Below are 13,262 nucleotides of genomic sequence, written 5' to 3' on the forward strand. Positions count from 1 at the left end.
TCAGCAGATAGCAGATGCTTTCTTGTAACTTCGTTTGTTAATAGTTTGTGTCCGCAGTCTCAGCAGGCCCCTTTGCTGACAGAAAGCCCAAACCTTGCCAGGGCTCAGGGCCCAGCATGCACACATTGGATTGTGAGCTCAAGACCCAGGCCTGCTGAGACAGCTGTGCGTTCCTGTAGGCAAATGCTACTTTTAGGTTGGACCACCCTTCACCCTTAATGGTCTTGACTAACAGCCTGGGTGCCCCCCGCCCCTGCCACACCTGGCAAAAGGGAATGTGTGTTTTTGGTTTTGAGGTTTTTTTGGTTTTGTTTTGTTTTTTGTTTTTTTAAATTCTGTTTAGGGCTTTGCCCTGGTTGACCCATCTTACAAACCTGCCTCCCTGGCAGCCAGCTGAGTGTCCCTGATTGCGCATACATAACACACACCTGCTTAGGAATACAGTCTCTAAATCTGTCTGTTTGTCAGGGACCTGGGAGCATCTCTCAGCACCCAGCCCCTGCCTCCAGATATGGCTAAGGAAAATGGCACCTGTGCTGGAAGAGGTCACGCCTGGCTCATTTGGGGCACTCTGCCCCTCTGCATGATTCAGCCCTTTTGTGAATGAATATATAATATGATGCTGTTTAGTTTGGGGAAAGGAATCAAGAGGCCCCCAAGGTAAAACTCAAGGAAGGGAGGCACCGTTGGCTAGATTTGAGACAGCAAACCATGTGGGTGTTTTCTCTACAACCATGTACTGCAGATGCTCATCAACCACATGGCATGGAATACCCGCTTCCTCTGAGGCCTGTGAGAAGAGACCCTCGCTCTGCTGCATAGGCTTCAGCTCTCCTCACGGCCCCCACCATGCTGTTCCCTGATGTTAATTATTCTTCGAATACATATCTTACCCCAAAGAGCAAATCAGTGCCCTCTTGAGATCAAACCTGAGACCTTTCAGAGCCAGGCCTGGGGACTCAAGCATAGCACCTGCCCAATGCTGACCATGCCCCTTCTCTGGGTACTAGGAAGTCCTTGATAGTTGAAGGGGTGGGACAACTGTCAATCCCTCTCACCTTTGGGCTGCTTCTCCCTGACAAGTAGACATAGCACTCACCCTGTCCTTGACGTCACACCCAGGGATATAACAAAAGAAAGACATAAAGCTCACCGGTATCAGGCATCGGCTCCAGCCAGCCTCTGCAGTCCAGTCCCACTGGGGCACTCTGGGAGAGCAGGTGGCTTCTTCTTCTAGGGAGGTGCAGAGACTCTGGCGAGGTGGTGAGTGTCTTCTTCCAGCACTGGGGTAGGAGGCAAGAGGCAGAAGGCAAATGAAGAAACAGAGCATAGGCTATTATTAGTGCCCACTCTTAACTTCTCTAGTTGCCCAGACTCTTTCCGGGGCAGCATCCACAGCCGGAGTGCACACTGCTCCAGGAGGTATGGTTTATACCAAAATCTATGAGGGAGGTGACTCCCGGAGTCTGAGTGTGAGGTCTGCAGGCCATGGTGGGACAGATTGCCACTAACTGTGTGGGGTAAGGTCTGCAGAGGAGGCTTCAGGCACCACCCCAGACAGCCTTATAGTTCCCCCCTCTCCTCCCAAAAAGTTAATTTACTGAAAACTTATTGTTTGGAGGGAAGTTTAATAAAATGCAATTCATAAGGCCGGTGAGACGGCTCAGTGGGTGTCTCAGTGGCATTGCAGGTGCCTGCAGACCTGGTCTAACATAAGAAACAGCCAGTCAAGGCCAGCAAAAGCATGTGGTCTGAACTTAACTGGGTTACCAGAATGAGGCCAGAGTCCCCTAGCATAGGACTTGTGATATTGACTGCCAACTTGACAGGATCTAGAACCTCCTTGGAGACAAATCTCTGAGCACATCTGTGCAGGCCTGTCTAAGGTAGGATTTGTTGAGGTGGGAAGAACCACCCTAAATGCAGCCATCCTATGGCTTGGGGCCCCAATTCTGAGTTAAAAGGAGGAAGCAAGCTGAACATTTATTTCTCTCTGCTTCTTCACTGTGGGCACACTATGACCTAAAATACTTGCTGCCATGTGTCCCCCCACTCCATAGTGAATTTCTTTTCCAATTCTTAAGTTGAAACAAATTCTTCTCCCTCAAATTGCTTTTATCAGGCATTGGGTCAGAGTGGTCCTAGAGGAGAATGAAAAGCCTGATGCCGAAAACTAATAGCTAATAGCTAATGCCATAAAAACCACTGTGGCGGTTCCTCAGGAGGCTGGGAATAGATCTACCTCAAGACCCAGATATACGACTCTTGGGCATCTACCCAAAGAACTCTCCTTCCTACTACAGAGAGACACTTGCACATCCAATGTTCAGTGTTGCTCTATTCAGAACAGCCAGAAATTAGAAATAGCCTCGATATCTGTCAATGGGTGAACAGATAGGAAAATGTAGTACATTTACATAATGAAATATCACTCTGCTTTTTTTTTAAAAAAATGAAGTTCTCAGGTAAATTAATAGAACTAGAAAAAAGAATCATCCTAAGCGAGGTAACCCTTACCCCCAAATATAAATATGTTTGGGCTTTTTATTTATTTAACCTTGCTGGCTCTTTGTATATTATGGTTTTCATTTTGAAGATTTCTTTTGGGTTGTGTGTTTGGCTGCATTTCTTACACTTTCTTAGTTTCTGTTTTTTGTTGTTAGTTCCTTTTGTTTTATCCTTGGTTGTTCATCTTTCACATCTACATGTTCTCTTAGGAAGAGAGAGAAAGAAGGCATGGAATTGGAGAGACTCTGGAGGAGACAAGGCAGGAGAAACCATGATCAGAATACATTGTAAAATAACTACTTTCAATAAAAATAGAGTAAGAAGAACATATGGTAAACCACACACACAGAAAGAAATAATAGCTAAAATCTTCCCAGATGGGATAAAAGATATTGACATACAAATACAGGGCTCAGAAAAGTTCAAATAAAGAAATACCAGCCTGTCTGTTCCAAGGAGCACTGTAAACAAATAGTTTTGGAGATTTATTGATTTATGATTTTGTGTGTGTATGTATGTATTTATGTGTGTGTGTGTGTGTGTGTGTGTGCGCGCCTGTATGAACTTATATGCACACAGATGTCTGAGTAATTCAGAAGAGTGCACTGGATAACCTAGAACTGAAGTTACAGACAGTTGTGAGCTGCCTTATTTGGGTGCTGGGAACCAAACCTGGGTCCTCTGGAAGAGCAGCCAGTGCTCATAACCACTGAGCCATTTCTCCAGCCCTTAAATAAGCAGGTTGGTAAACTAAAGACAAAAGACTTTTGAAACCAGCTAGAGAACAACCAAACACAAAGCAATAACCACTCTACTGGTGATGAAATCTTCTGGGGGCAGGCTAACAACTGCCTTTATAATTGAGTCTCGGAGGCATTTCTCTGGGTTCCACTTCCTTTCTTGCTTGAAAATGGACTCCCAGAGGGTATTTCATCTCCAGCATCAGTGATGCTCATTCCCTTCATTTTGAGTCTCACAGATCCTGAGCTTTCTAGACTCATCTATGTGGATGAACCAGAATAACCACTGAGTCAATGAATGCAAAACTGAACTTCAATTCTAATCCTAGTTCACATCCCAGGTACAAGATGATGTTGTCTCTTCAAAATTGATCTGCTAAATCCCCACTATCCCCAAAATTGATCCGATGCCCCACTATGCTGGTTCAAGGAGCAGAGCTGTTGGAAGGTGACTAGATCAGCAGAGTGGAATCATCTTGGATGAATCAGGATCTCTATAAGAAGAGGCTCAGAGAGCTAGCTATACGATGAGAGTTCAGCTACCTGCACCCAGAAGAGGATACTCACAGGAGTCCAACTATGCTGGTGGGTAGAAGCTTGCTCTCTGCAGGAAGGGTGGGGACAAGCCTCTGGTGCAACGACAGGCTGCTCACCAATGTTGCAGTGAGAACAGGCTGGGGTTCAAAGGAAGAGCTAACATGACCAAGTCTAGAACACCGAGAAGATTCATCTGGGCTTGTAGCTGGGTATGAGGTAAGCAGGATAGACCGAGAAAAGGAGGTGAAGTTCTGAGCCAGTAACATCAGCCACTGAAGCCCTTAAAGAGCACATGTCAGGTACTACTGTCCTTTCTTCCTGCCTACCAATAAAATGTTTATTGTCTTTTTTATATACCCATGGAAAACAAGAAAAAAAATATTTTTGAGGCAGAATCTCTCCTTGTAGCCCTGGCTATCCTGGAACTCACAGAGATCCACCTGCTGGGAGTGAAGGTATGTGCCACTATGCCCAGATTGAAAAATATAACAAAGCAATTCTTTACTCATCATATAACTGGGGATTTCAGGGGAGGGGATGAGATGCTTCTCTGAGGCCATGCACTTGCAGGAGCGAGTCCAAGCCAGGACAGCAGTGTGGTAGTGACTGGGTAGAAACCAGGGTCAGACCACACCCTGCTTTAGAGGGGTCTTAATAATCCAGATTTAATGAAATGCATTTGGGTTTTGAAATGACCCATGTTTGCTAAGAAGCAGGTGGCAAACACAATGGAGTTTGGTTCTTCATTTTCTTAGTGTTGACAAGTGAGAGTCACAGCTGGATTTTCTTACTCCTCGTGTGTGTTTGCATACATGTATTTGTGTGTGTTGTTAACTGGATTGAACCTAGAACCTACTGCATGTTAGGCAAATTCTCCACCACTTAGCTATAACCCCAGCCATCTTTTTACTTTTTATTTTGAGAAAGAATTTCACTAAGTTGCCAAGGCTAGCCTTGAACTCACTCTGAAGCCCAGGCTGACCCTGATCTATACCAATCCTTCTGCCTTAGCTTTCTGATTCACTGGGATTACAAGCCAACTTGGTTTCCCTCTTCCTCCTGTTCCTTTCCTAAAATGCAGACTCATCATGACATTAATCTTGAAGACACAGACTGACCAATAGAGAAGATAGCCCAGACAAAGGGAACAAAAGTACAGAATCCAAGATCAAAGGTAAAGGCAGTGTACAGAATTATATATACATTCAAATATACAACAAACATGACTTATCTGTGTAAAACATGGCTGGGACATTGAAGAAATCATACAACAGTGTTTGGCATTAGCCCCTTCCCACATACACTTCAGGTTAAGGATGACAATATGAGGAAATGGGAAGAAGAAATTATAAAATTTTAAACAAATGAAACGCAAAGGTTTTGGGGGCCAGGGACACAGCACTCTCTCTTCCTTCCTTGCCGGTCTTCTCCTACACAATCTGCATGGCAGCCTAGAACTCAGGGGTCCAGTGCTCTCTCTCCCTTCCTCACTAATCTTTCTTTCCCAGTCGTCTGAACGACAGTCTAGAGTTGAGTAGATGGTCAGGGAATAAGAACATTTACACAGTCCTCCCCTCTGACACAAACATCAAGTAAACCTGCCAATCATGCTAACTGCATTGAGATCTGTGCTTTGAAAGGGGAGAGAGACCACAGCATCTTGCTTTCTTGAGTAGTTCTCATCCTGGCTCTCCCTGCCATTAACTAGAAGAAGGTGACATTCCGTAAGATCCATGATGACCTGCTGACAACGAGGTTAAGGATTCGGGCCACCCAAACCACCTTGTCTTGTGTTTGTTCTTCAGTCAGCACTGGACTAGAGCTGGGTGAGCAATCCCCCGAAAGATAGACTTCTCCATCGTCCTTCCCTAGCCCCCACCCCAGCCTCCACTGCAGCAAATCCACTGCCATGAGCCTTCTGCTGCAGCTACACAGTGACACTCTGCCCTCGGGACCTTTCTTCCTCACTCCCTAACAATATGCCTAGCATCTGATTACATCTGAAGCAGCCTCCACGTGGGCATGACCGAACCTGTTTCCTCAGTCCCATCCACTCTGATGTCAGAGCAACTTTGCAGCAGCCAGAACCTCACTGAAGGCCCAGAAAAGAGGGTGCAGTCCAGAAACTTCCATGTCTATCTTCTTCAGCTCCACCCCCATCCCGTGAAGACTACCGTGTATAGTATATATGCGATTCTGTTGCCTGAATGTATGAGCATCAAGCCCCAAACTCTCTCTCTTTATACTCCATATATTCCTGGTTTTACAGAGTGGAGGCTTGGCCATGGGCCTTCCTCACTTTTGGTTTCATGTGAACAGCATAGTTATAGCAGGGATAGAATTTTTGAGTTGGAATTAGCACATGTACGTTTAATTCTCTTTTAGAATCCAGAGAAGCTAGTGACCCCTACCAAGGTTATACATCATTACTGCTAAGACTGAGTGGAACCAGAGCCCAAACACTTTGACTCTGAAACCAGTGCTCTTCCCCTATAGTACTTTCAAAAGCAACACATGGGGAGAGAGAAGGCATCCATTTTTCATAAACAATGTCCATCAAACTTACAGCCCTTGATAACCCAGACAAACTTTTAGAGGTAGTTAGCAAAGGTTATCGAGAGCCCTGTAGGCAAGCAAATCCTTTTCCTTTATGAACAATCCTTTCTTACTGCCCCCCCCCCCCCATGATAAAAGCACAGCGGCCTAAGGGACAATACACTTAGATGCACAGAGAGTGTGTCTCTCATTCTGTCTTTCCCAACATGTCATCCTCAGCCTTGAAACAGCCACTCTGCTCCAAGACTCAAGATTGTCCAAGGAATTTCTCCTCCTGAAGGAGATCTCACATCTTACGTTTCTCACCACAGAAAAAGTTGCAGCATTACTGGGTCCTGATCATCTCTATTTCTGGGTCCCTCCCTGAGGGTGTGCAAGTTTTAGTGTCACCCAAGAAATAACCTCAGAGAGCCTCCCAAGCTGGCAAGGTGACTAGGTGCCTGGTCTCTCCCTAAAATATATAAAAATCCAGACGGGGAGGAAGAAGGGTCTCACGGTACCCTGCAAGCTTACTGGTGGTAAGGTGGCAGGGCTTTCTATGGGGCAAAGCCTATGGGGTGGGGTGTGCCAACAGTTGCCAGGTTCTTGTCTGGTCTTGCCCTTGGCAGCTGCTGCCCCTCCACGGCTATGGTCATGTTGTAGTCTCGAGTCTAAGCACATTCATCTGTTCTGGAGTTTCTTCAGGAGGGAGTTGGAGCCTTTGGGCTTTTGTCCTAGGCTTGGATATTTGGCCTTTTAGCTCTGCTTCCTCAGCACTCTCAGGGAGAATACCTTCTTTCTCCTGTGAGGCCTGTGTCTCCTTGCCAATCTCCTCTGCAGGGTTATCTTGTTATTTCTACGGCATGAAAGGATTGGGACTATGGAGTTTAGGGCCCAGCAATTCAGCTGAGAAGGTGAGAGGGTGAGAGAGAGAGAGAGAGAGAGAGAGAGAGAGAGAGAGGATGTGGGAACAGTTTTAGCGGCTGCTTCCTCTATCACTATGGTGGCTCAGTCCCCAAATGTCTTTCCTCGTATCCTTGCTTCTAATGCCGCTAACATCAACTGACCAGGATATTATGAAACAAGATTCCTCTGCCTAGGAGACCATTCCAGACCACCCCAGAGACAAGGCATTAAAATATGATGTAACCAAGAACAGCTTCTTTTCGGTAGCCACCAAGAACAAAGAACACTTAGTACAATTAACAGCACTCAGACACCTGCAAGGCCAGAAGGGCACAACTCTGGCCAAGCGACTAACAGCTAGCAGGCAGTCGAGGCCAATAGCTAATAAAGTCAGTCAGAGATTGACAGGGAAGATGATCACGATTGTCTGCCTGTCTGGTGGAAGATGCACAGAGTGTGTGGGCCCTGTTTTGGTTTGGCCCACAAGAATTAGCCAATCTCAAGGTCTCTGCCACAGCCCTATAAAAGCCCTCAGGCATGGAAGCTCAGTGGTTGTTTCTATCTCCCTTCCTTAGGAGTTCCTCTCCCTTTCCTTTTATCTCTCACTTTTACTCAAGTCTCCCTTCCTGTGATTGTCTTTAATAAAGCCCACTTCTGCTTAGCATACACCAGGAGAATCCATACCTTCAATCTCTGTTGGTGTGAGACAGTGAACTTGAAGCCACTGTCTTAGGTCAACCTTTGATAACCTTGAGTTTTTAGCATCCTAGATTCTCAAGTTGTGCATAACCGTGTCATAAATGGACCCATCTTACAAAAAGACCAGGTATCCCTGGCACTCAATTTAGATTTCCAGCCTCCAGAGATAACTGCCTATGGTGGTTTGAATGAGAATGCCCTCTATGCTTAGTCCCCAGTTGAGCTATTTGGATGTATGGGCTTGTTGGAATGGATGTGCCCTTGGAGGAGGTGTGTCACTGTGTGTGTGTGTGTGTGTGTGTGTGTGTGTGTGTGTGCGCTGCCTGTGGAATAGGAGGAAAACTCCTTTGCTATTGTTTTTCCATTGTCATGCCTATCTGCCATCTGCCACGATGATCATGGACTATCCCTCTTAAACTGTAAGCAAGCCCCCAACAGATGCTTTTTAAAGTGAGAGTTGCTTTGGTTCTGTTGTCTCTTCACAACAATAGAATAGTAACGAAGACATTGGCTATTGTTGGGAAGCCACACATTCTACAGGGCCATTGTGAAGCAGCCCACAGATTACACACCACGACCTGATATTATTATTCATCTGCTCGACTGAGTCACGCTGGTATTCAAGGACCTGTTAGAGCCTTTTGACCACTCCAATGGCCAAATCATGGTCAAGCCCTAAAGGATAATTAGCAAATACCAGATGGAGATCTTTTAAATACATCTGTGCTCTTCTCAGAGAGAGGTTGTATCACGTGGCAATTAAAATGTGGACTGAGGCCAGATTTTCTTGGTGCACATCCTACCAGCAGTGTCTCTTATTACTAGTGTTGAACAGCCATTTCCTTCACGGAAACTCTGCTGCCTGGAGCAACTTTGAGGTTCAAGAATATGAACGCAAAGTTCTCATTAGTTACAGGGGCATTGCTGGGGCATGAGTCTGCTCTTCTCGCTTTCTCTTCTGTGTTTATCTGCTTGTGTGTGTGTGTGTGTGTGTGTACACGTGCATGCACATGTTTGCACAGGTGCGCACACACGTGTGTGTGGAAGCCAGAGGTTGGTGTTAGGTATGTCCCTCTGTCACTCGTCACTTCATTTGCTGAGGTGACATTGCTTTGCTGATCCTGGAACTCACCGATTGGCTCAATGGTGAGTTCAGATCTGTCCCGTCTCCACCTTCCCAGTTCTACAGTTACAGACATGTGTGGCCACACCTGGCTTTCTATGTGGGTGCTGGGGTCTGAATGGGGGAGCTTTATGCTTGTTTGGCAAGATGTGACTGACTTGGGAGGGGCAGCCCCCAGTCAGCACCAGGGCATGTAAGAAGTCCACAAAGGCGGCGAGGGCTACACTTCCCTATGTGAGGGGGAAAATAAGGAGGTCCACACTTTCTGCTGGCGGCTAAGAGGAAAGGAACAAGCACACGCTTTTCTGATGGTAGCCTTCTCTCTCCCTTCATCTTAAATCATCTCTTTCCTGACAGTCTCTCTTCACATACCTCTCTCTCCTGCTCGGTTACGAATTTCTGTATTCAACTACATCCCTTTTCACGTGCCTACGCATCTTTCTTTTACGTACATTCTCTTCTGCATCTCTGTTCTTTCTACACAGCTTCATCTTCCTTGCCTCTACAGTTACAAATCTCCACACGGCCACAGCTAAACATCTCATTTCTGTAGCACCATAAGCACGTAAGCACATTAGCATGTTCACAGTTCCTAGGCACAGCTCCTCCACGTAGCAGCAGCTCTTCCACACAACACTCTCTCTCTCTCTCTCTCTCTCTCTCTCTCTCACACACACACACACACACACACACTTCCACATATTCACACACTCCTTACTCACCCACTCTCACTCATTCACCTTCACACACTTCTCTCTCTCCATAGCACCTCTCAACACCACCACTCACGAAGTGTTGAGCAGGCTCTTTTCTCCCAGCCAAACTCTGGACAGTCATAGGTTACATTTTCCAGGTCCGACCCATTCTCATAACACAAGGTAAGTCATGTGGTTTCTCTTAGGCTACCGATGTCACATTGACCCATGTAGCTCTAAGTTGGTGAGGGTTCCCACACAGCAAACAATTGGCCAAGCCTTGAGCCTGAGGCTGGGACTATGTGCAAAAAGTCAATTCCTGAGAAAGCTATGTCTAGTAAGGTTGCTTCTATCCTGACCTCTAATTGGCAAAGCACCAGGGAAAATGACCTCGTGTATTTGTCTCGAGGAGCAATCAGATATTTGTCTCCAGGGGCAACTAGCCTGCTTTGAATTTGTTCTGCAGTCTAAAGTTAGCTGTCTGTGTAAAAAAGCTGTCTTTGTGACTGAGAATCATATGTCAGTCTTAGTAATGAAAGATATCCTAGTATTATTTATATTCATCAAAATGAGACACTTAAGCAGAAATCATCTTCCTGACCATCCACAGCTATGTGTGTCCAATAGACGGAATATTTACATGAGAAACACACAAAACAGTGGGAATATAATATACTCAAAGCTGTTCTTAGGGAAGGAAGGCAGTTCTTCGGGAAGAAATGAAATGACTCATGAGAGAAATTACAGACAGGAGAAACTGGTTTCTACAGCCAGTGACCCCACAGCCTTTCCAGGTAGAGCTCCCAACTAGGGAATCATACATCTGGTGGGTCGACCTGCTGAACACTAGTTGTCACCTGCTGTATACCCCCCCAAGGCTCTCTCTGACTTTCCACACTGAACTATCTCCCTAGTCCTGTGGAAAAAGTTATTTAAAAGCAAAGTTAATAAGTGAACTACAGCTGAATGTGATAGGTTTCTCTACACCTGTAGGTGGACCCTGACTGAGGAAGTTCCACTTATAATAGTGTGATGGGGATGTGTGAAAACAGCCTTTGAATTGAATTTGGGTCTTTCTGTGGGCTGGTGGTCGGCAGCACAGTGCTCCCTGGTGGTCACAGGAGAACAGAAGTGCCAGCATTCCCTGTTGCTGTATGGAGTAAGAGCACAATAGACCTTGGGGCGGGGGGTGCTTAGTTGCCATTTGAGAGGTATGAAGGGACTATATCCTGATGACCTCATCTAAGCCAAGAACCATGTGCATTCCCAAGTCCCTGACATCTTCCGGGAGGCTCTGATCGCCATCTGAGTTATTATGTTTCTAGTTGGGGGTTATGAGGCCAAACACTGAGTTGGTGAGTGCTGAGCTGTTGCTTTGAGGGGGAGAAAGCAAGGGCCCAGTGAGTTTCTGGTTATTCTTTGGGAGGGACATGTTGGGTCTTGTGAATACCAAGCACTCACTCTCCTGTGAGCTACAGCATCTCCACACATGGCAGTAGTTTTGTGGTTAAGATGCTATTTGTTTTCTCTGGGTTCATTTTGTCAGCATCCTTCTAAAACAAACTGACATCAACACTGAAGATTTAATTTCCCACATAATTGTTGTCACAATATAATTCTTACTGGGTTTTTAATTAATTTTTCATCTCTGCCCTAACTTTTATTTATTCTTTCAGTCACACAATGAGATGAAAGCCTTAAAATAAAAACATACACACATCACCCTGGGAAGCATGTGTTTGGTTTCTTTTCTCACACACATTTTGGTTCATGTTTTCTTCTAAACCAAATTCTAAAGTGATGCTGAAGAGACAGCCCAGCGGTTAAGAACATATAGTGTTCTTGCAGAGGACCCGAGTTAAGTTCCTAGCACCCACATCAGGTAGTTCACAAACACTTATAACTCCAACTCTATGAACTTGAACACACACCCCTCACACACATATACCACATAGTAACAATTTTCAAAGAATAAAAATATTTTGAAATATTTTAAAGTATATATCTGAAAGTTATCCTTGCATATATTTGTGTGATATAAACTAAAATCAGTTTTTTTCCCAGTGCTGAAGGTAAAACCCTTGCATACACTACGTGGGCACTCCACCACTAAGTTACTTCCCCAGTCCCCTAGGGTCTCACCATCAGCCCCACCTGGCCTGAAATGTCTGAACCTCCTGGCTCAGCCTCCTGAGTTCTGGAGTACAGGCTTGAGGCACCATGCCCAGGGGCTAATGTTATGATTTTCAAAAAAACATAAGATGATTAAATTGAGATAATTAACCCATCTATCACATCAAACATTTGACATTTTATGGGAAGAATATTGGGGCTTATTTTCTTAGCACCACTAGAATGTATGGCACTGGAGGCTGGCAAGATGGCTCAGCAGGTGAAGGATTCCTGCAAGTTGTCATTGGCCCTCCGCACACACACCTAGGCACATGCCTGCATACACTAAATAAATACATGTAAACATGTTAAAGCAATGTATGGCACTCAACTATTATTCACTGGGCAGAGCAGGAGATATAAAAATCAAATTTATTCTTCCTGTGTAACAGGATTTTGTCCCTTGGATTATTCCCTCTCCAATCCCCCCCCAGCCCCTACCCCTGTCCCGCCTCACTCTCCACCATCATTCTACTCTTGGCCTGTATGATTTCAGCTGCTTTGGAGTATATGTATGTGGAGAACATGTGACATTTGTCTTCAGTGTCTGGCTTACATTGCAACCCTTGATGCAAATGACACAAATCGCTTCCTTTTCAGAGGAACAATATTCCAGCGTGTGAATGGACCACATTTTCTTTATCTGCTCATGTGTTGATGGACATTCAATGTCTATATCTTTTCTACTATGAGTATTGCTGTAATGAAGAATGGTCTGCAAATGTCTCAACATGCCGATTTTGAGTCTGTAGGTAAATACTAAGAAGTGGGAGGTTTGACTCAGATAATAGTTCTATTTTTAGCTTTTTGAAGGAACTTCCATTCAGTGTTTCATGGTGGCTATCCCAATACAATTTTTTTTACTAACAGTGTGGAAACCTTCCATTTTCTCCACATTCTCACCAGCACCTGCCATCTTTCAAATAACATAACAAAACAAGTTTCAGTGGGGAGAACCTGAGGCCATGCAGCCCCCAGTGCTCGTGGGAAGATAACAGGGTGGCCAAAGTGTCAATCAGGCAGCTTTCCTACAAGTTAATCACAGAATTACTATCCGATCCAGGAACTCTACTGCTAAGTGTATACCTCAAAGAACAGAAAACGTGTATTCAAACAAAAACTTGTATAACTGTTTCTGTAGATAACCTTAACAATAGCCAAAAATTGGAACCAGTCCAAATGTCTGTTGCTGAATGAATAAACAGATGTCTACACATAATAAACCATTCATCCATAGAAAGGAATGGAGTCCTGATAGGTGCTAAGACTTGGAAGGACCTTGAAATCATTGCATTAACGAAAGAAGCCAGACACGGTTACTTATCATACAATTCCATGAAATAGCCA

The 13,262-nt window shown here is 45.0% G+C and overlaps 1 protein-coding gene and 1 pseudogene across 1 annotated transcript in view; both read right to left on the minus strand.

Annotated features, from left to right (window-relative positions):
* Arhgef4 (Rho guanine nucleotide exchange factor 4) overlaps positions 1 to 13,262 on the minus strand; it is a 96,739-nt gene that overhangs the window by 63,740 nt on the left and 19,737 nt on the right. The window contains 1 exon segment of the mRNA XM_041655975.1: positions 1,154 to 1,283. Coding sequence (XP_041511909.1) covers positions 1,154 to 1,283 — 130 coding nt within the window.
* LOC121450627 lies at positions 5,780 to 12,831 on the minus strand (annotated as a pseudogene).

The sequence above is a fragment of the Microtus oregoni genome, unplaced genomic scaffold (genome assembly GCF_018167655.1).
Source record: "Microtus oregoni isolate MIOR12 unplaced genomic scaffold, Mior012 000007F_ref0000211, whole genome shotgun sequence".
In the NCBI taxonomy this organism is placed as follows: Eukaryota; Metazoa; Chordata; class Mammalia; order Rodentia; family Cricetidae; genus Microtus; species Microtus oregoni.